The sequence below is a fragment of the Numenius arquata genome, chromosome 2 (genome assembly GCF_964106895.1).
Source record: "Numenius arquata chromosome 2, bNumArq3.hap1.1, whole genome shotgun sequence".
NCBI classification, from domain to species: Eukaryota; Metazoa; Chordata; class Aves; order Charadriiformes; family Scolopacidae; genus Numenius; species Numenius arquata.
The window spans coordinates 3237354-3263275 of NC_133577.1; the positions used below are offsets into that span (position 1 = coordinate 3237354).

Genomic DNA, 25922 nt, shown 5'->3' on the forward strand with positions numbered 1-25922 from the left:
ACCCAAAACCACCCACTTCACGGCGCTTAGAAGTCAATGGACGGATGCCAATTTTCACGGATGCGCCCAAGTTTTGTTCTCAGGGCAAGGCTGAGATCTTCCCTACTATTCTCAGTAATCCCTATTTCAGTCAGCGTTACCATCGCTGTGGATTACCATACTATGGAAGTAAAAGGTATTTTTGAAGGAGATCAGAGTTAGTTTTCCCACCAGATAAGAATTTACTCCCAAATACATCTGACCGACTGAGAAAGGTTCAGAAATCCATTTCAGCTGGATGTTCCTTCTTCCCTCTGCTCCGTCATATACCTGCACATTTATCCAAATACCGCACAACCAAAACACACTCATATCACTGCAGATTTTACATTAAATAGGAGTATATATCTCAGGAATTCAGAAGCTCCACATAATGTATATGTTAGTCAGGGAAATGGTTACGGGAATGTATCTGTATATTCCCGTATCTACCAAGAAAAAAGAGTATTTTTGTCCCAACATGTGATAGTTCTGCCTGCTGCTACAAGATCCCAGCACCTGCTGCGCTTACAAGCACCACTTCAAAACCAACTTCCCCTCAAAACAATGGGACGTCACCAAAATTAGAAACTCACATCCTGTCATCGCTTGCTTAGTGTCGGTTACCTAAACAATAACAGCACTTCAAAAAAGTAGGTTTGTTCAGCACTCTTTACTGAAGAAGAGAAAGAAAAAACTAGAACAAAACCCTTAAGCATCTTTCCAATGCATCTTGCAGGGCAATTTATATTCTTCAGATGCACAAATAAATAATGAAGAGCAGCAGCGAAGTTACACTACTACACATTTTTATTACAACTTGGTTAAAGAGGTGCCACCTTTGTCTCTCCCCTTTTAAACAAATAGAGAAAAAAACAAACCCCAAAACTATTAGGAGTGGTCAAAAATCTATTAAGAAAAATTTTAGGAAAATCTCATTAATCACAGAAACGCATGGAAATATTTTAATGGCCAGCTCCCAAAGGATCACAGCGTCATTTCTGATTGAAATGAGAGAAGGAGGAGAAGCAGACCCCCCAGACACGTTCCGTTCCCTTTCTCTGATCCCATGAATAGCTAACTGTATTTACTTACTGGAATAACTTCAACAGAAAAGAAAATAGCATTTGATTCTCTATTGTAGCAATTAACTGGAGCAGGGATTTAAACACACCATCCTACATCCCAGGTGAGTGCTGCCCTAGTTACTCAGCCATATATTATTTTAGCTTATAGAATAAATCAGTTGTTTAGGCTGCCTCCCTCTTCCTCCCTCACTTTCCACAAAGAGCATCTGTACAGCTTAGTTTGCTACAAGCTGAACAGAGATTCCAAAACCTCTTTTTTTTTTTTTTTTCCAAATAAACAAAATTCTTGTTTTCTGGCCAGCCTCACAAACAGTGATGAACAATGACCGAGTTCTTCAAACATGGGGCCAAATTCAGCAAATCACTAATGCCTTTAAATGTGCACAGAAGTGATCTCGGGTGTAAAACTAGTTGCTAGAGCAGGTATCTACAATTAAATATCTAGATCGAGTTGGCCTGGTTTCCAGAGTACTTGCAGCTCCAATGAACCATGACACAATTTGTCTCCTACAAAGGCTCATCTCCTACAGGTTATTCCTATTTTAACAGCCCTTTATCAGCCTTGATCCCCAACTACAGGCATTCGCTTTTAAAACATGGACTGTTTAATGCACACATTCAACATTTCCAGTTATTTGAATGTCCTAAACATAAAGCTTTTGGTTCTTTGATAGACTTTAATCCCTGAATCACAGAACTTAAAGTTAAGCTAAACTAAGGTCTACTTTTGCAGGTCTCCAGTCCCAATACTAGTGGATGAATCCCGAAAGCATCACCAGGACAGCATGACTGTCCTGTTAATTTGTCTCAGGAAAAAGTGCAACTTTTAGAATACTTATGAAAAGATAATAATTTACTGTGGTGAATTAGGGCAAAGGAGTGAAATACAGAAAAAATGGGATAAAAGTAGATATAGTACTAATAGTCAACAGACTCTGCAGATTAAAGTGAAAAACTCAGTTTTATTTGGATTCTTATTTATTCATAATCTTGTTTGTTCTTGTAGTGTAAGGGGACTCTCAAATGACACTTTCAGCCACTAATAACTTGAGGAATTTAGATGACTCACAGTGAAAATGGGAATCTGCCTTTCACTTTCAATAATTAGGAGGAAACCTGTGACTTTGAAACATAGTTTCTTCTAATTGCTTCTAATCCTTGCTAATTCCTACCCACCCCTTCTCGGCCAAGGGAGTCAAGAAAGAGGCTGAAAGGAGACTGAAAGGCAAAATGCATATAACTACCTGTTTTCCCCATTTTGCCTCATTCTTTGAGGCTCATACTCTTGCTGCCACGCAAGGAAGATCCAGCTGTCAGGGTTCATCTCTTTGCCATGTCTGAGAATGAGCCTGCAGAGATTCTGCACCACCGGGCGCCTCGGTGACTTCTTCCCCTGCAGGCAAAGTGCATTTTCTGCTTGACATTTCCCGACTGCCAGAGGCTCAGATAACAAAAGCCCTACATCCACCCTACATCAAAACGCCGAAAGCGTTCAGGACTGCAAAAAAACAAGTGCGTGCAAGAAGACACGATCTCCCCTGCTTTTCATGAAGCCCACAGAAAGAAGCTCCTGTTTTATTATTCATGATGACTTACTTTCTGCAACCTCTCTACCTTTCTTGAAAGCTTGGGAGAAAGTTCTTTCTAACCCACCATACATGAGCCTATCTGACTCCCACTAACAGACATCAAAAATAATAGCATCATAGAATCATAGAATTGTCTGGGTTGGAAGGGACCTTTAAGATCATCTAGTCCAACCATCAACCTAACTCTGATAAAAAAGCATCACTAAACCATGTCTCTAAGCACTATGTCAACCCATCTTTTAAATACCTCCAGGGATGGTGCCTCAACCACTGCCCTGGGCAGCCCATTCCAAGGCTTCATAACCCTTTCCGTGTAAACATTTTTCCTAATGTCCAATCTGAACCTCCCCTGGGGCAACTTGACGTCATTTCCTCTTGTCCCATCGCCTGTTCCTTGGGAGAAGAGACCGACCCCCCCTGGCTACACCCTCCTTTCAGGGAGTTGGAGAGAGTGATAAGGTCTCCCCTCAGCCTCCTTTTCTCCAGGCTGAACACCCCCAGCTCCCTCAGCCGCTCCTCACAAGACTTACAGATGTACTATAACCCACCACCACACCAAATCAGGGCTTCCAAAGATGGACGTATTTAAAATACAATGTATTCAAATGCAAAATGAAGACAGTGCCTTCTGCAGCCAAAAGTATGGATTATGGTTGTGCTATTGGATTAGTGTGACCTGTACTCGTCGGGCAGGTCAAGAATTTTTACAGAGCTCCTGCACTGTATCTCTTAGCACTTCTCAAAATACTGACTTTAAAAGAATACAACAAACACATTTTCAACTTATTATCAGGTTAGTTGAAATAGATGAGACATGTGCTTTCCACCTGTTTATTTAAGAGAAGTTCTATTCTAGTCAAGAGGCCAACATCACACATACAAAGAAAAAGCTTGTATCTGCCAGTGCCAGGTTACTCAGCTTCATTTTTTCTTCTTCTTCTTTTCTATTTCCTATTATCTCTTTACCTACTGCACAAACTGAACGCACCACATGTCTTCATTTCTTAAAAAACCAAGCCAAAATCGTAACATAATAGATCCTTGTATCTCAAGCTGCTGATGAGCAGGGTCAAGATACTGATGTACAATGTATTGAACAGGACGAAAATGCAAACAGCTCAAATGGCCCAAGAAGTCAGAATCCCTACAAGGGAAAAATATCTCCGGAAACCTGGAAGTCTTTCTTGCTTATTCCTGTTTTTCTCCCTTTTTATTTGCTTTGCTTTCTTTGATGTTAACAGCTGTGGTTTCTTCTTCGTGCCTGCTTGTGCGAACAATGAAAGTTATTAAACTAGATCCACAGTCTCTCCATACTGTCCCTGTTGGAAAACAGAGCCCCCTGAGCTTCAGAAAACAAAATGTTGGACTTATTTTTATATGTGAAAACAGCAACAGCTCTTTCATTTTGTTGCACTAATGCTTCTACACTGAAATGTCAGTGAAAAATATGATTTTATTTTTTTCTGGCTCGAAAGGTAATTTTAACTTAATTTTACATTTTAAAGATGCTGTGGGATGGTATATTGCCATATAAATGACTCTGAATAAGGCCCCAGCCTCACACAACACCTTGCGTATGTAGCTGGCAGTAACATAGGGAAAACACAGGGAAAATTCTTCTATAATCTCAAAATTGAGAGCAAAACTTGACTCAATATTTTGTTCTGGCACTGCTGCATCTGAGAGAGTTTCCAGCCTGCGGTTGGTATTTTATTTATAGGAGTTTGCCATTTCCCTGACTAATTCAGACCAAAAAGTGATGGTTGTGAAACTGAGTACTGGCTGAGTTGAGAGAATTTTTGTAGCAGAAGACCAAGTTATTGGGTCTCTGCTTTCTATATCCATCCTCAGGAAGAACTATTACCTTCTTACTGATTACTCTGGCCTTTGTACTTCTTTCACAAATGTGTACCACGTACGTACATTAAAATATTTGTCTAACTTTCTTCAAAGGTAGACATGATGTCTTCTTGTTAGGAATAATTTTTTTTTTTTTTTTTTTTTGCTTTTCAAAAGTGCAGTTTTGGAATGAACAAATATTTGTCTGAATTTTAAGGTTTTAGATTTTTCTTCAGAAAAGCAAATACTTAGAATACTTGGCATAATAAAGCTGGGTCTTTTTCAACAAAAAACTCCAGGTATTCCAGAAAAAAACTCAATAATAATATGGTTTTATCGTCATGTAAATGTTCTGAAAGAAAAACACTAGTTGTTTCTGCCTGACGTTGCTTCTTACACACAACCCAGAGGTGTGCTGAGCAAAAGCCCCAAGAGCTGTAAATATGCCTCGGAGTTGGGGTCGGGTTTAAGTCCGTGACTCCAGGGCAGAGCAGGACTTTAACCCCGACAACCCAAAAGCTACCTCAGGTCAGGAAAAAAGCCTGCCTGGGCCAGCCTCACGCCTGGGACACTAATCTGCTGCAGACTTTCAGTCCGGAATTCAGGCATCCTGGGGTCAGGCAGCAACCAGCCTCCCAGCACTCCCACCCCACCCTGTCTGTCAGAAAGCATTAAATTAATGCCACAGAATAATTAGAGGTGAAACAGATACCTCCAATGCTCAGCTGGCTGCAGTCTAGCATGGACTAGCTCCCATAATCTTTCCTGAGATCTGCCGTATCGGTTGCACATACACAGCTAAGTGACCGTTTCTGATTGCCCCGCTGTACAATCCAAATCATAGAATGGTTGGAAGGGACCTTAAAGATCACCCAGTTCCAACCCCCTGCCCTGGGCAGGGACACCTCCCACCAGACCAGGTTGCTCAAAGCCCCATCCAGCCTGGCCTTGAACCCCTCCAGGGATGGGGCAGCCACAGCTTCTCTGGGCAACCTGTTCCAGGGTCTCACCACCCTCACAGCAAAGAATTTCTTCCTAAGATCTCATCTAAATCTCCCCTCTTTCAGTTTAAAACCATTCCCCCTCATCCTATGGCTCCACTCCCTGATCAAGAGTCCCTCCCCATCTCTCCTGGAGCCCCTTTAGGGACTGGAAGGGGCTCTTAAGTTCTCCCCAGAGCCTTCTCTTCTCCAGGCTGAACAACCCCAACTCTCTCAGCCTGTCAATTCAGTCGTCATTACTAACAAAACCCTTTCAATTGCTCTCTGTCCCAAAAGCCTCTGAATTCATACCGTGCTGCTTACTTAGAAAGGTGTATATTTTGGTGGGTGAATTGCAGGAGGCAGAGCAAAGCTGCTGTTTCTGGTTCACTGATACTCATCTATGTACAACATGGAGCGTTACTCCTTAACTTGCATTGTCCTTCGAACACAAAAATATTCATCCAAATTATTTTCATACCCATTTCTCACAACTTCCAATTGGAGGAAAATGTAACCTGTGTAGTTAGTGATATATCTTGCTTCTCTTATTTTAATACAAAAGATATGGAGATGAGGAAAAGGTCTAGACAACAGCAACCATCCCCACCTCCAAAACTCATGATGTGTTTAGGTAAGGATGGAAATTTTCCAGACCAAAAATAGAGGTTCTGTACAATTCAAGGCATTTAAATTTGCATAAGTTTTCCTTGATATGTGTGGAGGAGTTTTTTTCCAAAGTGAGATTCAAATACAGGACAAAATCCCAAATTGAAATAACAGTGCTGACTTGTTTATTTTTTTATTTATTTAAGCTGTATTGTCGGCATTTGGGTTTAACTGGTTTGGGGTATGCTTTAAAATGCAGAACAAAAATTCTAACATCACCGTGGAGAAAAAGTCCTTACCACATGAATGGAAAACCTTATTCAAGGGACAGATATTTCCTGTTCTTGGCATAAAGAAGAAAGGATTTGTTTACTCAGCGACTGCGTTGTTCAATGAAGGCTCTTACTAAAGTTTTATTAGTAAACCGCACTGAGAAGTAATTACCACACCTCCACTTAAAGCTGTAGAATTTTTGTTGGAAAAGAATATGTACTTTCGGGTAAAAGTTACTGTTTCTGTGCTGTTGGCTTGGAGAGGAGGCTGAATCTCTAAATTCACACAAATTCTTCTGTCCCCATATACTCCTGCTAATGATTACATTCTACGTCCAGAATTCCTATAGTTTAGTGTGCAGAACAACTTAAATATTTTAATTAGGAAAGAGGAATCAAACAACACAATAACCAATAAAAACAAACATCTAAAAATGAGAACTAGAGATAGGTTAAGGGCTTCTTGTTCTCTCTGCCATCAAGTCCATTCTTAAATTCTTATTCCTAATTAACCTACCACTCATAAAGAGTTTCAGACTTTAAAGGCATGCAGTAATTTAGACTAAATCCAAAAGAAGTATACCTCAAAGAAATATTCATAAAACATTGTTTCTGCCTGAGGTATGTCTGAAGATTTAAGATAAGGTGTTTAGTACCAGTTAAAAAGTATAACCCTGAGGAGCAATCTGATAAAGAGCTCAGGTCAAGAAAAAACATGTTTCATTTGGTTACGCTTCCTGACAATACACTTTATTGCTCTCCTAAGCGGCAGAAACACTGGCAGAGCGGTTGTGGTATTCGCTATGGCCATGGACTCCCAGCACCATCGACACACACCAAGCCGAATTAATCGGCAATTAATCAGCAACATCATTACTTTCTTGTGAAAACAATATAATAATAACAAAGTAATATGTAACCAAATATGTTTCAGATCTAAAGCCAAAATGGGTAGTCTATAAAAAGTTTATATACATTCAAGAGGAACATATAATTTGAATAGTATAAATAATAAAGTCAGTGTAGGTACTCCCTTTTGTTCATGAAATCACCATTCACGCACAGTGATGTCTATCTGTTTCTTTGAGATGGCAATGGAAGAGGTTTTAATTCTTTTGTACAACTGCAAAATGTTCTCTTTGATCGTGTAGCTTAATAACATTATAATTTTTCTCCTCCTGCTGTGGAGTGAACATGCAGCTTTGCCCAAAGACAGAGCGCGTGGGAATTTACAGGGTCTCTGTTTCTTGGCGAGACTGAGGCAAAAATGTTGAGCCTTCTCCTCATCCATTGTAACCAGTTTGTCAGTCTTGCTCACGAGCGGGTCCATGCTTTCTTTGACCTTCCTTTTCTGGCTGACATACCTGTAGAAGCCCTTCCTGTTATTCTTGCATCCCTCGCCAAATTCAGCTCCAGCTGCGCCTTGGCCTTCCTGACCCCATCCCTACACAACAGGGCAGTGTCCTTATACTCTTCCCAGGATACCTGTCCCAGCTTCCACTGCCTGACCATCACTTTCTTACCCTTTTCTCTTCTCCTGACCCATATACCTCAGGATACTGAGCTTCTACAAGATACTGGGCTGCTGCAAGATACAAGATTCGGGCACTGAGCTTCTACAAGAGTCACCAACCGGGATGCTCTGACATTGAAAGTTTGCTGAAGAGAAAGCACAGGATAAAATAAGTGCAAGACTCATGATTTTGAGATGACACAGACTCCTGAGTCAGCAGAATAAATATCAGGAACTATTCCTCATAATCCTCTAAAAATTGATATTTACAGGGTTAACATACGAACAGGAGATAGCTTACAAAATAAGTGCGTTTAGGTAATGCCTATGTTAATACTATGATTTCCACATTTTCTCACCCCGAGCCAGATCCTGGTACCCTTGGTACCTTCCAACACCCCTCAACAGCACCCCTGAAGTCACACAACAAGAGCCATTTTCAGATGACAGTTCTTTTGAAGTCACTTGAGAATAATGTATTAAAACTATACTGTATTAATTCTCTAGGAACCAAAACTGTAACTGGCACTTTGTAAAACAGAAAGACACAATTCCAGCCCAAACAACCCAAGAGACAGTAATGGAAAGGTCACTGAAATGAAGGCATGGAGAAAAGAGATTGAAATGCATTAGTTTGCAGTTCATAATAATTTGCTCAGATATTTATGCTTTCTCAGGTTAGAGTGTTTTGGGGTTGGGGTTTTTTTTGTGTATTTTAGTTAGATCCAAGATATAAATTCTTTTCATACCAGGTAAAACTTCACTTCAGTCTTGGTTCAAAGAGGACCTATTCACCACCTGCCCATGGTTCAGTGTCATTTGTGTGGATTTTGATGTTGTACACAGTATGCATGGATGTGGTGGAATGGTATTGTCTGACTATTGTCTGTCTATTTTTCCACTGTTATTAATGTTCTTTCTTTCTGTTTTACTCCTGGGAGTCAATGAATCTATGCTCTGGACATATGGACAGATGGAGATAGAGATGGAGGGGAGATGGAGATGGGGATGGGGATGGAGATGATGGAGACGGAGGTGGAGAGGGCATCTTAACATTATTCTCTGAAAACTAACCCCAGTAGCTAATGCTGGGGTTGCACAGTGAGAGGTTGGTACTGAAGAGAAACACTTTAAATAGTTAGATCAGAAATGAAGTTTCTTCTCTCTTTAAAGGACATCGGAGCAATTAAATGTGGCCCTACAGAAAATTTGCTTAAGATGTTGCTACTATGTCACTGAATTAGAAAGTTGATCTGAAGAAGCTATGCCAAGATGCTTGTAGGACCAAGGTGGACCTGTTCTGTGATCCATCCAGACACTCACGCTGTGCAAGCCCCATCAAGTCAGATTTTACTACCTATGAACCTGCTGTTCTGGTATTTGCACAGAAGATGCTTTATAACTCCTCATCTAAGGCCTAATTCTACTCTGAAATATTTAGTGGGGATCAGTTGGCTGCAGATGAGTCCTAGGCACAATTTTCTTCTCTTTTCTGTGCACCACCTAATCACAGGCTTGCCCTAAAACCGTACACAAAGCTAAGGATGAGGAAGAAACAAAGACATGGTACAAGACAAAATGGGGTTTATCAATAGCAGTCCTCTCCTGAAGATCACCCCACAAATCGTCTCAGAACTGGGAGGTGAAACTCAGAGAGCTTCATAGGAATTGTACCTCCGCCTTCTCCGTGCCCACCACTGGTGATATTTTAAGCTAAGGCTCCTGTCATCTACCACTTGTATGTAACCAGAAATTACATAACTTCTGGCTTTCATTTAACCAGAAAATCACATAAAACACATATTTTCCGACCACGTGCTGGCATAGTCAGTACATTGCCATAATGGATGGATGTCATTTTAATTAAAAAAAAAAAAATCAAAGAAATCTAGTTAAATTAACTAGATGTTCAAGTTTGCTGATGACAGAAATGAAGTCGATTATTTTTGCATACCGGTATGAAAGAAACGATGCAGCAATAGCTGCATAGTTTAAGCATTCTCATTGTAAAGATATGCAAGTGAAATGAAAGAAGACTACCGCAAAATAAGAATAAGCTCCACTAAGAACTTCACAAATATGAAGTTTGGTGTGACGGGAAAATTGGTGGTCATATGTAGTTTCGCCTTTGTTCACAGAATGAAATAATGCACGAAATAATTCTACGTATTAAATAATTGAGCAGAATATGAAAGACGACATTTCTGTTGTTTCCCAAGGGAGCTGCTTGGGAAACTTTTAATTTCCAGCCAGTTGAGTTATACGATTCTTTAACACTGCAAAGCCAATGCGGGCTTGCACTGAAGGGACAGACCAGATCAAAGGGCAGAGACCTCGCAAGCTCCCCCGCGTCAGATCATCGTTTGGTTGCCAACCTAATTTACCGAGGCCAAAATTGCTTTGCAGGGGAACGTACAGGAAAATAGAGAACATTTATTTATGTCAGGCTGCATGATGCAATTTGCTAGAGTTATCACGTTTAGCAAAACGTTAAAATTCAAGCCAGAGAACAACAAGCAGCTACTGTCTGGTATCACTCAAGTTAAAAATCAGTGCCCTCATTTAGGTGCTGAGGGCTACAGGCTGCCCTTCTGGCTTTCAATCAATCAGTCTCTTAAACTGGAGCCCCTTTGTATTTTCACACTGGGGTCTTTGGTATTACTAAAGCATTCCACTGTCAAAAAGCAGAGTTACCCTTGGCAACAAGGTTTTTTTGGAGTTTTTCCTTCCTTATCAGAGATTGCTCTGAAACTGAACATGAAGATTAACTGGCAGCTGCTGGTGTGCTCTAATACAGGCCTTTCTTTAACTGAGAAGAGGCTTCCTTTTCTGAGCAGATCAACGATGGAAAACTTTGGTGCTTATATAAAAATATGCCCAACGTAATGCTTCTCAGCTAATGCTAAATAATTAAGTTTTTTCGGGTGATATGCTTGGCCTGTTTTCCCTAGTCACATCCTAAGCTGAGTGCCAGAAAATTACACAGGTTGAGAAAAACCCATTTTTCCTAAAGGCAAATTTAAAATAAAAAGTTTTATGTTGCGATTTTTGCTCTGGTCACACTCTCTTCTGTCCCCTGATTGTTCTGGTGGGACACGTGTCCCCTAATCCATCCATCTGGGAGCTACATATCTAATCCAGGCTGGTTATCTGGGCTCTCTCTTCACTCAAAGGAGAGAGGGAGAGAGAGACTGAACCTTTCTCTGACTGAGCTTGGAACTACAGGAAAATGAGTAATTCTTAGAAAAAAAGACATGTAGATACAGTTAAATGACCCTACTACCCAACTGCATTTGTTATTTTACATAAACTGGTTTTCCTTCTCTTAATAGCGAAATTCAATGTTCAACGTGTTTTTGTCTATGGGATTATTGCTACTGAAGCCCAGGGGAACTACTTCCCCTGAGGAAAACACAATATATTTCAAAGAAATTAAGGAAATAAAGAGGGAAAATTTATTAGGTGTTGAAACTAGCACAGACATGTTACACACTGGAGCCGAAAAGCTTCACGCAAATCGATTACGGTGTGTCTGGCATGTAGGATACACAGACCATTCCTTCACCAGTAAATACTGTAAATTTTCAGACGTTTACACACAGCATTAAACAATTTGTCAGGAGCAGTGGGAGACCACAGGTACAGAGAATTCGCAGAAAAACTAGAGACACCCAAGGAAATACAGTATCTTAAGGTTTTCTAATTGCGGTGGGAAAAAACAGTGGAGCACGTGGGAGACCTGAGGTTAACGTGAAGCCAAAGCAATGAATCTTTATCAGATGCACTTATATTAATAAGCAATACAATTAAATTAAACAAACAGAAGACATGGAGTATTGAAAGCTAAGCTAAAGACAGTAATAAAAATCTGTATCTGTAGAACCACAAGTGGAAAGAGAAGTAAAAACGGGCTTTGAAAATACAGCAGAAGCTGTATTTACCGAAATACAGGGAAGCATTTCTCATGGATGGGAAACAAATTTTCACTTTCATGCTGTTGGTAAAGGTATGCTGGATGCCAGCTCACGGTAAGCAAGAAATAAATTCAGCAAATAGGCAGAGGTAAACAATCATCACAAACAAATAGTCTTGCAAATGGTCAAAATAAAGAGCGATGTGTCAGCACACACATAGAACACCATGAAAACCAGATATCTTGACGGTATGAGAATTAAAGGATCTCAGAACCTCCAGTGGGCTGCCACTGAAGAACTTTTTTTTTTTAAAAAAAACTGAAAGAGAAATAAAGAAGAGACTTTTAAAATAGGGGGTTTAGAAGAGGGAGGATGATGCAGGGACTCAAATGATGAAAATGATGCTCCGAGGGCTGGAGCCCCTCTGCCGTGAGAACAGGCTGAGAGAGCTGGGGTGGTTCAGCCTGGAGAAGAGAAGGCTCCAGGGAGAACTTAAGAGCCTCTTCCAGTCCCTAAAGGGGCTCCAGGAGAGATGGGGAGGGACTCTTGATCAGGGAGTGGAGCCATAGGATGAGGGGTAATGGTTTTAAACTGAAAGGGGGGAGATTTAGATGAGATCTCAGGAAGAAATTCTTTGCTGTGAGGGTGGTGAGACCCTGGAACAGGTTGCCCAGAGAAGCTGTGGCTGCCCCATCCCTGGAGGGGTTCAAGGCCAGGCTGGATGGGGCTTTGAGCAACCTGGTCTGGTGGGAGGTGTCCCTGCCCATGGCAGGGGGTTGGAACTGGGTGATCTTTAAGGTCCCTTCCGACCCAAACCATTCTGTGATTCTATGATATTTACAGAGCACTGCAAAAATCCTAGCAAGAAATAACCTTAAACCCATCTCCAGAAAGTCTGGTCTAATAGGCGAAATGCTTTTTTTTTCCAAAGAAAGCTACTCCTGAGAAAGCTCCCGGCTAATTTCCGTATGTGAGAAAAGTAAAAATCCCTGTAGAGTAATTTAGCCCGAGGCACATACCACAGCCTGAAGCTCAAAGAAGCAAAACAGGCCAATGCACATGTAGCTCGGGAGGATTTTGCAGACAGGCAGTGATGTGCCCTCTCCCACCCAAAGAGCAGCCGGGGTCCATTGCCCCAGGACCACTCCAGGACCGTCCTGCCAACAGCCAACTAGAAGACAGACGGTTGCCTTCTATCACCTCCAAGCAACCCCTTTCGTCCATTCTGCATACAGCTATTTTCAAAACTGATCTGTTACCCTGATAGTTGGTTCTGCTGAGAAAAAGAAAACACAGGGGAAGGAAAACCTGTAGAAGTTTTACAAATTTTCAAGCAGCCCGCCTGCTTGAAGCTGAGGAGTGATGTATTCTGTGAGGGTCACAAAATGAGCTCAGTGCCTGGTACTGGTTGTAATCTGGATAACTCTTATCACTATTATGCCCAGCTATTGAGAAATCATCTTATTTTGTTTTATTTCTTAACAGGCATAATGTTATTATGAGTTATTTCTCCAGGAGTTCCCGGAGGCATCAGAGAAGATCTTGTAACAGAAGGCATTGTAGGGACATGTAGGAAGACACAATCTCTTCCCTAGGGAAGAAGTTCCAAGAGATATGAAACAAAGGAAGATTAAATAGAGAAGTCCTAACCCTGGCTGGGTGCCCCGTTATCTCTGTTCTCCACTGGTAAAGGCAGCATAAGGAGAAATTACTTATCCATGTCCTTATTCTACCTATGAGATGAACACAAGATAACAATCTTATCTTGTGCAAAATTTACATGTCATGGAGCGCAGCTTGATCAAGAACAGTCAATGGAAAATATGCTGTTTCTCATTACCTGAGGTTCTTGGGAAGTAGCATGAATATTATGTGAAGGGAAAGAAAAGACATAAGGTCTTACATAATTTACCTTCGATTGATTTTGAGACCTCTTACGCTAGTTATATCTTCACCTTGTGCTAACAGAAGATGCCCATCCCTGGAGGTGTTCAAGGCCAGGCTGGATGGGGCTTTGAGCAACCTGGTCTGGTGGGAGGTGTCCCTGCCCATGGCGGGGGTTGGAACTGGATGGTCTTCAACCTTATTATCTTAAGAGAGAGAAAGGAAGCAGGAGAAGAGAAAGAAAGGGGCTCTGTCACTGCGTGTGCCAGTTGCCAGGGCACACCAGAATCAGGTCCTGTGTACACACACACACACACACACAATTGACCCATGTTTGTGAAGACCGACACAAAGTCTTGTTTTGACTCCAGTAAGCAATGAAGCAAATTTTGAAAGTGTAAGAATAATTGTTATCTGGGCTCCTCTCAATTTGCTTAGTCAGAATCACTCACCTTCGTTACATGATGCTTTTCATGTTGTACGGGAATCTTAAACATTTGGCACCAATATGTCGTATCCTTGTCTGGTACAGGCACCTGTCTTAATAAAAAGGGCAAGAAGACGATATTATAAAAGTCACATCACCCTGTTGCAGTAGCCCAAAGCTTTGGCTTCCACCTTCTCCCCGTCTCCACATAAACCCAAAACCCGGAGTAACTTACGTCTTTGTTTGTCAAGTCAAAGTATGGCAAAGAGGCAGATAAGACTTCTTCCTTCTCAGGATTCAGTAAACGTAGACTCTTTGTACCCCGATTAGACCCGTGGTAATTTTGACCTGCTTCTCCCATGTCTTTGTGGTGGTAGGCCCATATTACCCGCACTGTGCTCTCCTGGAAAAACATGAAAACAACCAAAAAAACCATCAGGAATAGGAACAAGATCTTCCTTGGATGGTTCATTTAATACTTAAGATCGATATGATGTAGTGTTGCTGTACCTGAACAATGACAATGTATATCCCAGGCTGGATGGGGCTTTGAGCAACCTGGTCTGGTGGGAGGTGTCCCTGCCCAGGACAGGGGGTTGGGACTGGATGATCTTTAAGGTCCCTTTCAACTCCAGCCATTCTATGACTCTATGATTCTATACTAGAGGAGCAGTCACCTACTGCTTTTTAAATTAATAGTGTTTTATACTCATAGGGTTCATTGCACATCTGCAGAAGTTTAACCTCTCTCTGACAGATTCCTTCATTAATGCCTCAAGTTTAAATCATGTCTGCAAACAGCAGAACAAACTCATAGAGAGGGAACCATCTAAACACATCGAACAATTTCCAGAGGTGCCACTCAATTGGCCACTGAACAAACAGGTTTCCTCCCAAAACAGCTCCCAGGCTCAGCTCTGTAAAGATGGGAAAAATCTTCTGTGAACTGTTGTCCTTACACTCCAGGGAAGAAAGACATTCAATTACAGAACAGATTTACATCTTAAAAATCCATTTACAGCCACAGCATGGGTCAATTCTCTGCAAACCATTCTCAGGTGGGAATCATCACCCTTGAGACAAAATAATCTAATAAATCCTGAAGTGTCCCAGAATGTTAAATTATACGGAGAAAATTCGGAGCAGGTGCAAAAACCGTAGATCCATTGGCTGCCTGGAAATCTGGCCGTTTATACAGCTGTGCTTGTCTTCCTGCACCTCTCAGCTCCTCACATCGTTAGTTTTGCCTATATTGTGAAGATAATGAAAATAGTGCTGAACTACTGCAGCAATATTTCCAAAATGAGTAGGAGACAAATCAACGCACAGAAAGGCTTGCAAATCCTATCTGTCATTTCCAATACAAAAACCATCAACTTCATATAATTTAAAATTATCCTTAGGAAACAGCACAGCAGTCCCCAGGGCAATAGGAGAATTTACCAGGAAAGTATTTTGAGCAACCTGCTCTAGCGGGAGGTGTCCCTGCCCATGGCAGGGGGGTTGGAACTGGATGATCTTTAAGGTCCCTTCCAACCCAAACCATTCTATGATTCTATGATTTTAGTACGGAAAGAGTTTTCACTGAATTTCACTGAATTTTTTAGAGTTGGAAGGGACCATAAAGATCATCTAGTCCAACTCCCCTGCCGAAGCAGGATTGCCCAGAGCATGTCAGAGCATGTTACTCAGGACTGCATCCAGGCGGGTCTTGAAAATCTCCAGAGAAGGGGACTCCACACCCTTCCTGGGCAGCCTGTTCCAGGGCTCTGGCACCCTCACCAGAAAGAAGTTTCTTCTCATATTCGAGTGGAACCTCCTATGTTCCAGCTTGTGCCCATTGCCCCTCGTCCTGTCACTGGAAACCACTGAAAAGAGTCTGGTTCCCTCCTCCTTCAACCCACCCTTCAGATACTTATAAGCATTGATAAGGTCTCCCCTCAGCCTTCTCTTCTCCAGGCTAAAGAGTCCCAGCTCTCTCAGCCTTTCTTCATAAGGGAGATGCTCCAATCTTTGAATCATCCTTGTTGCCCTTTGCTGGACTGTTTCCAGTAGTTCCCTGTCCCTCTTGAATTGGGGAGCCCAGAACTGGACACAGTATTCCAGTTGTGGCCTCACCAGTGCAGAGTAGAGGGAGAGAACGACTTTCCTCGACCTACTGGCCACACTCTTCCCTATGCAGCCCAGGATTCCATTGGCCTTCCTGGCCACAAGAGCACACTGTTTGCTCATTGTCATTTTGCTGTCTACCAGGACTCCCAGATCTTTCTCTTCAGAACTTGACTCCAGCAGGTCCACACCTAATCTGTATTGGTGCCTGACATTCTTCTTCCCCAGGTGCAGGACCCTACACTTTTCCCTGTTGAACCTCATGAGGTTCTTCCTTGCCCAGCTCTCCAGCCTGTCCAGGTCTCGCTGGATGGCAGCACGGCCCTCCGGGGTGTCAGCCACCCCTCCCAGTTTGGTATCATCAGCAAACTTGCTGAGGATACACTCGGTCCCCTCGTCCAGGTCGCTGATGAATATGTTGAACAGGACTGGACCAAGTATTGACCCCTGGGTTTTTATCATAAAACTCTTCAACTTTTGAGTATAGAAGTAAAACCAGAAATACGCTGTAAATATATATGCTCCAATGTTTTTTTAAAAGTCTACCTTTGAGATCAATTACAAGTTAGTGTAAGACCTAAAAAGTGTTTCTCAAGTTCTCTTGAATGACTGTAACTGAGGGACACAGGACTCGATGGCCCAGAGGTATCTCTTTCAATCCTGTGTTCACTTGGTGTGTGAGAAATTAAGAGAATGTAATGTATTAAAGTAGAAGGACAAAGAAAGCAGAAATTAAAATATAAGAGCTTAATAGTATTTTATATACTAGCACAAGTATTTAAGTATATTATATATTTAAGTATATAATATAGTATATAAGTATATATAATTTAAGTAGACCTAACAGATGTTTTGGACAGTGAATTTCTCTAATTCAGTCCTTTTACTAAGATACGAATTTAATAACCAGCTTCATAATCGTGTATACATTTGGCCTGTACTAATTACTTCATCTCGCTACATTAAGGCAGAGCGTCTTACCGTTATGCTTTTGTCATTCGTATCACAAGTGTGCAGTTCTCTGCTAAAAGCCAATATTGTATGCGTGCTGTTTTCCATGGCGTATTCCAGATGGTAATCCTGTTGAGGGTCTTTTTTAAGTACTCTGTTTTCATCTGTAAAATAATCCTGTCAAAAAGAAAAGGTGGGCTATTATTAACATCTAATAATAAGTTAAAAATAAAACTGTTAGTCCAATACTGAAGCCTCTTAAAACACATCTTTATGTAAACGCTGAGGTTATCATAGTTTTGTATCAGAAGATAAATTTGAGGTGGTACTGAATGTTTTTTTTGATTATAAATCTTCAGGAAAAGCAGCTTAAAGAATGTCATGAGCGTCTTTAACAACACGGTGCCTGTATTAAGTGCAGAAATACCGGCTGTACTCAACAACCCAGAAGCCTAATTTATCTCGATGGGGGTGTTGTGAATTTGGAGGGAAATTACAGAGAGAACAGATTTCACTTAATATTCATGCCAATACAACTTTTGTTTTCTGTTTTTTCTTCCCCGCAGAAAGCCAACCTCTTGAACGAACACCCACCAGAACCAGAAACTGGACGGCTTAACGAGCGCGGAAAGTGCTCGGTTCACGCAAAAGGTGCTGGGTTGTGGTGGAGGGGGATTATTTTTTTTGCGGGTGGGGAAGCAGCTGTTCGTACGAAAGAAGCTCCTCAGCTGGGGTTCAGCAGAGGCACGGTGTGATGGAGAAGCGATGGAGGGTCATTAACCTTCTCACCCTAAATTCCCGTGGCCCTGCGCAGCTGGGACCCGTCCCTCCCTCCTCTCCTACCCCTGGCCACCCGGCAAGGGCTGGCCACCACCTCCACTGCACCTCCTCCGGTCACCCTCCTTTGAGGTTTAGGCTGTTTCTGCCCGGTTTGGGACAGGGAAGAGGGCTTTTATTTAACAGGGCTTTTAATTTCTGGTGCCGACCATGCTACAGGCATGATTAATTCATTAACCATTAACAGTGAGGCATCCTTGCAGAATAACATAGCGCCAGCTGTTCCTTGAAGGCGTTTGGTTCTGCAGCTATTTGGACCTCCTTCCACTTTTAGAGAGATTTCTAGCTTTCCCCTTTTGGTTATAATTTTAAAAAAATATAAGATGTTACGTCCAAGTATTTCGATACCAGTAAAAGTAGCTGATACCTTATTAATTCACTTTTAGAGAGATTTCTAGCCTACCCCTTTCGTTAAAATGGAGGTAACCAAGCTAAAAAATTATAAAATACTATGTCCAAGTATTTCGATACCGGTAGAAGTAGCTGATACCTTATAAATTCACTAAAGGATCATTTAGGAGCCGTAATTTTAAACTTAACCCAACCTTGGAAATCTGTGTGTGCAAGAGACCACACCAGTCAGAGTTCACAAGCTGGTCTGCCTTTAAGGATATACAAATAACTGCACACCCAAACATTTCATTAAGGTTTATTAATTTGGATGAAAATTTGTATAAAATTATCTCAGTCGTGATGGGGTTTCAAGGACTAACAGAGTAAAAAGCTGACCATTTTTTATCAGCATGAAAATATTGAGATTTTGTTATGTCTTGCCAAAACTACTGAAATAGTTTGGATTTTTTTCAGTTCTGGAACGAACCTAAAGTTCAAAAATTTTGAAAGGTACCAAAACAAGTCCTTCTTTTCCTGCCAGCACTTCTCATGACTACAAATGAATGAGTACCTACGTGAAAGGATACACACATGGAAGAATAACCACCAAAAAGAGCAAAAGAGGGGCCTGGCACCTGAAGTTGTAGGCTGAAAGAAAGGGAACTGATGAGTTATGTTTGTTTAGAGAAGGAATTTTGGGTTTGCTTTTCCAGGGGGAAACAATGGGCTTGTTCTGGGATGGTACTTGAAGACGGGTATTTTATGGGATCAAAACTCTCCACTTTAACCCTCTATCAGAGCTTGGAAGGAGAAAACACTCCTCTATGGATTCTCGGCTTCCATCTTAAAAATAGCAAGGGCTTGTCTGGACAAGAAATGTAACCTCGGGAACATTAGCTTTTATTGAAGTGTGACATCTCTGCTGAAATGTTACGTTACACCGGAGGAAGCCACCCTTGTATTAGAATTGAATTGTTGAGGAATAGAAATCAAAGAACAGCTTTTCCTCACGTGAGCAGGTTGAAAGGCTTTGCCTGAAACTGTGGTGAAGGAAAGCTCAGAAATGTGAAGCAGAGTTAGGTGTGTATTCTGCTGGATTGAAAGAAATCCACCGTTTCTCAGCAAGTCCGGAGGACACAGCTGTAACCATAAAAAAACCCCTCTCGTGATACAGCCCTGACTTCCATGAGCCCGCGGGGAGTATGCAAAAAAATATCTCAAAGAAGTTGTGTAATTAAGGTATTAGCTCAGATGTGCCTGGGTAGCCTGATTGTCAGTTAATTATCTCACTCGCCCGGATGACAGCAAAAGACGGGTCACGGCTCCGGCTCATGGCGAGGGGCTCGTTTCGTGGCTGCCAGCCAACGCGTTGGGGAAGGTGGTCCCAAAGCCCAGCCCCCAGGAGAGGACCCTGCTGCTCCCCGCGGGAGTCACTCCGTGACTCACCTTAAATTATTTTGTGGGCAGATGCTAATCTGACCGACTACCGTTAATCTTTCCCATGTGAAAATTTCTGTGAGGTAATGAATTCCTTGCCCTTGCTTCCTTTCTCTGCCTGATACAGACCACCTTGAAACAATCCTTGAATATCAGGATGCCGAGAACACCTGGGAAGCAAATTTATGTAGTACCCAGGAAGCCAGAGAGATATCCATTTATTCCTGAAATCCTACAACTCCACCAAGTGCAGTGGGACTGCCCGAGAGGAATCAAGTGTGAATACACTTGCCAGGAGCTATTAAGGAGTTAACGAACTGCCTCTATTACTATTTTTATCTCCTTTGTTGAAAATTATCCAGATGTTCATCACAAAAATAAAATCAAATCATACATCCAAAAAAAAAAAAAAATCCTGAACAGCTCAGAATTCGATTGCTCAACTTCTCAGATGAAAGTGGTTTGTTTACCAGTTTGGAAACAAAATAATACCATATTGCCAAGAGAACATACTGGTGTCTTTCTGTTCACAAAGATTTAAGTCAAACTACTCACATACTGCTCAATTTACCAATCAGAGCTTAAAAGCCTTTAAGACATGTTTGTGTATACAACATAAAGAACAAAAAAAAGTTATCAAAAATGAAGACACACTGACAAACTGTGGTGCCACATCCTTTTCAGTAGCATCTTGAAAAAGTAAGAAAAAGTTAGTAGATATATCTTTATAGATATATGTCTGTACCTTTATGCATCTCCTGTACTTCCTTCAGAGTAGAAAAATAAGAATAAATGAAAGTTCTGCTCCTACGGTACAAATGCAATCAAAACCACCACGTTTGAACAGCCTACTCTCCGTTTCATAGAACCATAGAATTGCCAAGGTTGGAAGGGACCTTTCAGATCATTGAGCCCAACCATCAACCCAACACTGACAAAAACCATCACTAAACCATGTCCCTCAGCACCACGTCTGCCCGGCTTTTAAATACCTCCAGGGATGGTGACTCCACCACTGCCCTGGGCAGCCCATTCCAAGGCTTCATAACCCTTCCAGTGCCAAAATTTTTCCCAATATCTAATCTGAACCTCCCCTGAGGCAACTTGAGGCCGTTTCCTCTTGTCCCATCGCCTGTGACTTGGGAGAAGAGACCGACCCCTCCTGGCTACACCCTCCTTTCAGGGAGTTGTAGAGAGCGAGAAGGTCTCCCCTCAGCCTCCTTTTCTCCAGGCTGAACAACCCCAGTTCCTTTAACTCCTTGTGTCTAGTCAAAGGAGAAAGCTGAAGGCCTTTGAAAAGGGATGTACAAGGCCAAAGGAGGGCACAAAGGATGGATCCATCAGAGGCACCTGGGCTTCAGCTGAACAGAGGACATCTAGATACAGTTCAAAACTCTCCCAGGGCCAGACTACCATAACACAGAACTCATTTAAATTCACCAGTTTCATTCATTGAATTCTGTAGAGTAGGGAGTTTAAAATTTTCACGCACAGAATTACAGTTCTTTGACGTCTGTCACAGATGGTTGAGATGTGCCTTGTGTTAGAACAGTTTATCCTTCCCACCAGGGTGGAAAAGGCTCTAATGTGGTGACCTCTTTTACACCGATTTGGTTTTGCCATCCCATACAGTAAAACATGTGTCTTTTGTAAAATCATAGAAACATAGAATTGTCTGGGTTGGAAGGGACCTCTAAGATCATCGAGTCCAACCATCAACCCAACTCTGATAAAAACCATCACTAACCCATGTCACTAAGCACCATGTCAACCCGTCTTTTAAATACCTCCAGGGATGGTGCCTCAACCACTGCCCTGGGCAGCCCATTCCAAGGCTTCATAACCCTTTCCGTGTAAAAATTTTTCCTAATATCCAATCTGAACCTCCCCTGGGGCAACTTGAGGCCGTTTCCTCTTGTCCCATCGCCTGTGACTTGGGAGAAGAGACCGACCCTCCCTGGCTACACCCTCCTTTCAGGGAGTTGTAGAGAGCAAGAAGGTCTCCCCTCAGCCTCCTTTTCTCCAGGCTGAATTATACTGACACAAGTCCCCCTGAATTTCACAGAGGTCCAGCAGAGATCTGCAATAATTATCAAGCCCCTAAAACCTGAAAACGTGGATTTATGTATTGATTCGACACTTGCATCCAGACTCTTTGGTGTCTCATACACACAAAATATATATCATACGTTGTATACGTATATCATACGACGTAATAAGATGTTATTAGAAAAATGCAGTGATTTCACCCTTATTTTGGTTATTTAAATAGTAAGTGTTTTAAAACAAAGTTCTAGATGTGTTATTGGCCATGCTACATAATAACAAAGATGTTATTTTTATTTCAAAATTTGCTTATTTGAACTGTTTGCATTTGAACCATTTAAAGTTTCCGTGCTCCCTTTGATTATATTGCATAAACTGGCATTTAAAACTCTGGACTAAATTGTGCAACCAGTCAAATAATGAGGGATCTCCTTCCTCACATTAACTAGAAGTTGAAACAACATATGGAAAATTAAACCCTCCTGGCAGTACAAGTTATTTTACGTTCTTTTCCAGATGTGAAGCCAATCGTGTTATGCTGGTTTTCAAACCCCATTAAGCTCTCTTTTTCTTAAAAAAAAAAAAAAAAAGACGTTTCTTGGCGCATATGGTTTCTGATTGCTGCTCTACAAACACTCAGGGAGAATAATTTCTTAAGGATGTGAGAAGAGGCTGTTTTATCCTCCGAGAATGTAAGCACAGCTGCAGAGGGAAGCCTGACCCCGAAAGTGCCACCAGCTGTCATCGCAGGTGTTTATGGGACTCCCTCCCCACAGCTTTACAATGCACAAGATTGTTGTGTTTATGATATCCATTTCCCATCCTAAATTATGCACAGCACCTTTCAACCTCAAGGAGCATAAAATAACTCGCAAACTGTGGCCCCGTCCAGCAATCTCGCCATGGGCTCGGCTCAGGAGCCGGGATTTACACACCCTGCCCTTCCCTAACCAGGAGATCACTGTGATTCCAGCAGTGATTTCACAGAATCATAGAATGGTTTGGGTTGGAAGGGAACCTAAAGATCATCGAGTCCCACCCCCTGCCCTGGGCAGGGACACATCCCACCAGACCAGGTTGCTCAAAGCCCCATCCAGCCTGGCCTTGAACCCCTCCAGGGATGGGGCAGCCACAGCTTCTCTGGGCAACCTGGGCCAGTGTCTCACCACCCTCACAGGAAAGAATTTCTTCCTAATATCTCATCTAAATCTCCCCTCTTTCAGTTTAAAACCATTACCCCTCATCCTATGGCTCCACTCCCTCAAGATCAAGAGTCCCTCCACATCTCTCCTGGAGCCCTTTTAGGGACTGGAAGGGTCTCTGAGGTCTCCCTGGAGCCTTCTCTTCTCCAGGCTGAACAATCCCAACTCTCTCAGCCTGTTCTCACAGCAGAGGGGCTCCAGCCCTCTGCTCATTTTCGTGGCCTCCTCTGGACCTGCTCCAACAGGTCCATGTCCTTCTTATGTTGGGGACTCCAGAGCTGGAGGCAGCACTCCAGGTGGGGTCTCCCCAGAGTGGAGCAGAGGGGCAGAATCCCCCCTTGCCCTGCTGGCCACACTGCTTTTGATGCAGTCCAGGATGCAAGGGACTTTCTGGGCTGTAAGCACTCATTGCCAGCTCATGTTGAGCTTCTCATCCACAAGCACCCCCAAGTTCTTCTCCTCAGGGCTGCTCTCAACACTTACAAGCAAGTAAAGAGACAAGTCAGGAATGGGAAAGGAGGGAAAACCAAGCTGTGTTGCAACTAGTCCTCACCTACGGGCTGTAGCCAACCCATGGAGTTCTGAACATCCCTAAACTACCCAAACTGATGTCTGAGACCAGGGCTGAAGAAGAGTTTGCCAAAGGAATCAGGAAGCCGAAACCAAGATGAAAGTTGGCTCAGGAGAGGACCTATCTGAGTATAAATAGGATGGACAAATTGCTACAGTACGCAAAAGAACTGACCAAAACATTTGTCTGAAATAAGCACCAAGCTATGCCTTTCTGGGTTTCCAGAAAAATAACTGTGGTTAACATTTCTCTTTCTTTATTGTTGCATTTAATTGAGATGGAATCCTGCTGCTCATGGTTCCAGCACACACTGGATGTGACCACCGAAAAGAAGCTGTTTTTACACTGTGTTTGGCAAGAAGCAAACAGAGCATGAGTTTACAAACAAGCAAACCAAACTTTTTTGCAACCTCAAATAAATTTCAGCCTGAGATTCGGGCAAAGACCTTACTCTGCTCTTACGTTCGGGAAAAGCAGAGCCCACCCACAGATAATCTTATGAAGAGCAATTGAGGGAGCTGGGACTGTTTAGCTTGAGGAAGAGGAGGCTGAGGGGAGACCTCATCACTCTCTACAGCTACTTGAAAGGACACTGTAGGGAGGTTGGGGCTGGTCTCTTCTCACAGATCATTAGCGATAGAACAAGAGGGAATGGCTTCAAGCTGCAACAGGGTAGGTTTAGACTGGACATTAGGAAACAATTCTTGACAGAAAGAGTGGTCAGACACTGGAAGAGGCTGCCCAGGGAGGAGTTGAGTCACCATCCCTGGATGTGTTTAAGAGCTGTTTAGATGTGGTGTTGGGGGATATGGTGTAGGGGAGAACTTTGTAGAGTAGGGTTGATGGTTGGACTCGATGATCCCAAGGGTCTTTTCCAACCTGAATGATTCCATGATTCTATTCTATAACTAAGGGGAAGCAGGGGTCTGAAAGCATCGCCGCTCTGTACAAAGCACACCTTGAGAGCATTCCAGTTGACTGACCCAATCTTAGGATTGGCCCCAAATGAAAAAATACCCATGGAAAGGGTATTGAGACAGCAATCGAGCAGTTGCAAGAAGTTCCTAAAGGAACCGGGATCAGGAAGTTCAGCTGCTTCCCTACGAGCAGTCTGTTCGCAATTAATTTACTGATCGATTAATTTATTTTATTTGTTTACCTACACAGCAGATCAGTATGAAGTGGTTCAGGGACAGCCTGGACCTCACTCAAGTGGGCAGTTCCGAGAAGCTGTGCAATTCCTGTTACAATTCCAATCAAACGGAATTACGCTGGAGTAAATGTGGCTTGTTCACTTCAGGTAAATAAGTTACTACTAACTTTAACAAGGACAGAAAATTTTTTATCTGTAGCAAATAATTGTGGGTGTGTCTGTATTTTAAACATAGACACAAAGACACGCATTTGCCCCTTGTCTATTTACAGAAACAGATAATGCACGTGTGTGTGTGTACGTGTACATCTATTTTCTCTGCAAAAAAGAGGGTGTGTATTTTTTACACACGAAACACATTTATTTACTTAGAGACGTGTCTTTCCTCATTCAAACTGTAAGTTATTTGAATACACTTCGGTGTATTTCTTATATCTAGTTAAATGGTGCCTGGGGCAGCTTCCCGGTAGCCTACAGCCGGCTGTGACACCCCTTGGCATTCCTGGGAGGTATAAAAATATGGTTTTCTCCACACACAAATGGAAAACCCTGACATGTGGAGAGGTCTCTAACTTACCAACGCAAAGGGGTAAGAAGCACGAGCGCTTAGAAGCTGAAATACGACATCGCTTCTCGGGGTGGATAATTCACCTTCGCATCAGAGTCCCCAGGACTTACCCACGTCTTTACACCAAGAGAAAACGTTGATTTAAGAGGTTATATTCCAGTTACATCAGAAGCTACAGAGCTAGATTAAAGGCTGTCCTAACACAAACAGGCTAGACAAAACATGTAGCAAAGTGTTTTAGGGGAAGGAAAACCCGTAAGTAGGAGCTACTGCATGCTCCAGTCTCCCAACTGTACCTTATCACAAGGAACATTCCTTACACAGGAGCCACATTTAACCAGTACAAGTTTTCTTGTTTTAATTACTTTAATTACCTCAGTTATCAGGAAGTTTTTAAAAAGACTGAAGGGATTCTTCAAGCACGACTGTTAGTGATACTTGCTCCCAAAATTCCGGAGTGTGCCTTAGGAAATCCCCCCTCCTCCCTCTCCTACTTCCAAGACATTTGTTTATATTGAGAATTAAATCATTCCCCTGTTATTTTAAGCCTTTGCATCACTCACGGTGGCTACATTTCCACCC

General features: G+C 42.3%; 1 protein-coding gene across 1 annotated transcript in view; it reads right to left on the minus strand.

Annotated features, from left to right (window-relative positions):
- MOXD1 (monooxygenase DBH like 1) overlaps positions 1-25922 on the minus strand; it is a 48872-nt gene that overhangs the window by 17915 nt on the left and 5035 nt on the right. The window contains exons 2-4 of the mRNA XM_074169148.1: positions 17224-17370; positions 14369-14536; positions 14159-14242 (exon numbers count right to left, since the gene is read on the minus strand). Coding sequence (XP_074025249.1) covers positions 14159-14242; positions 14369-14536; positions 17224-17370 — 399 coding nt within the window. The remainder of the gene's footprint in view (positions 1-14158; positions 14243-14368; positions 14537-17223; positions 17371-25922) is intronic.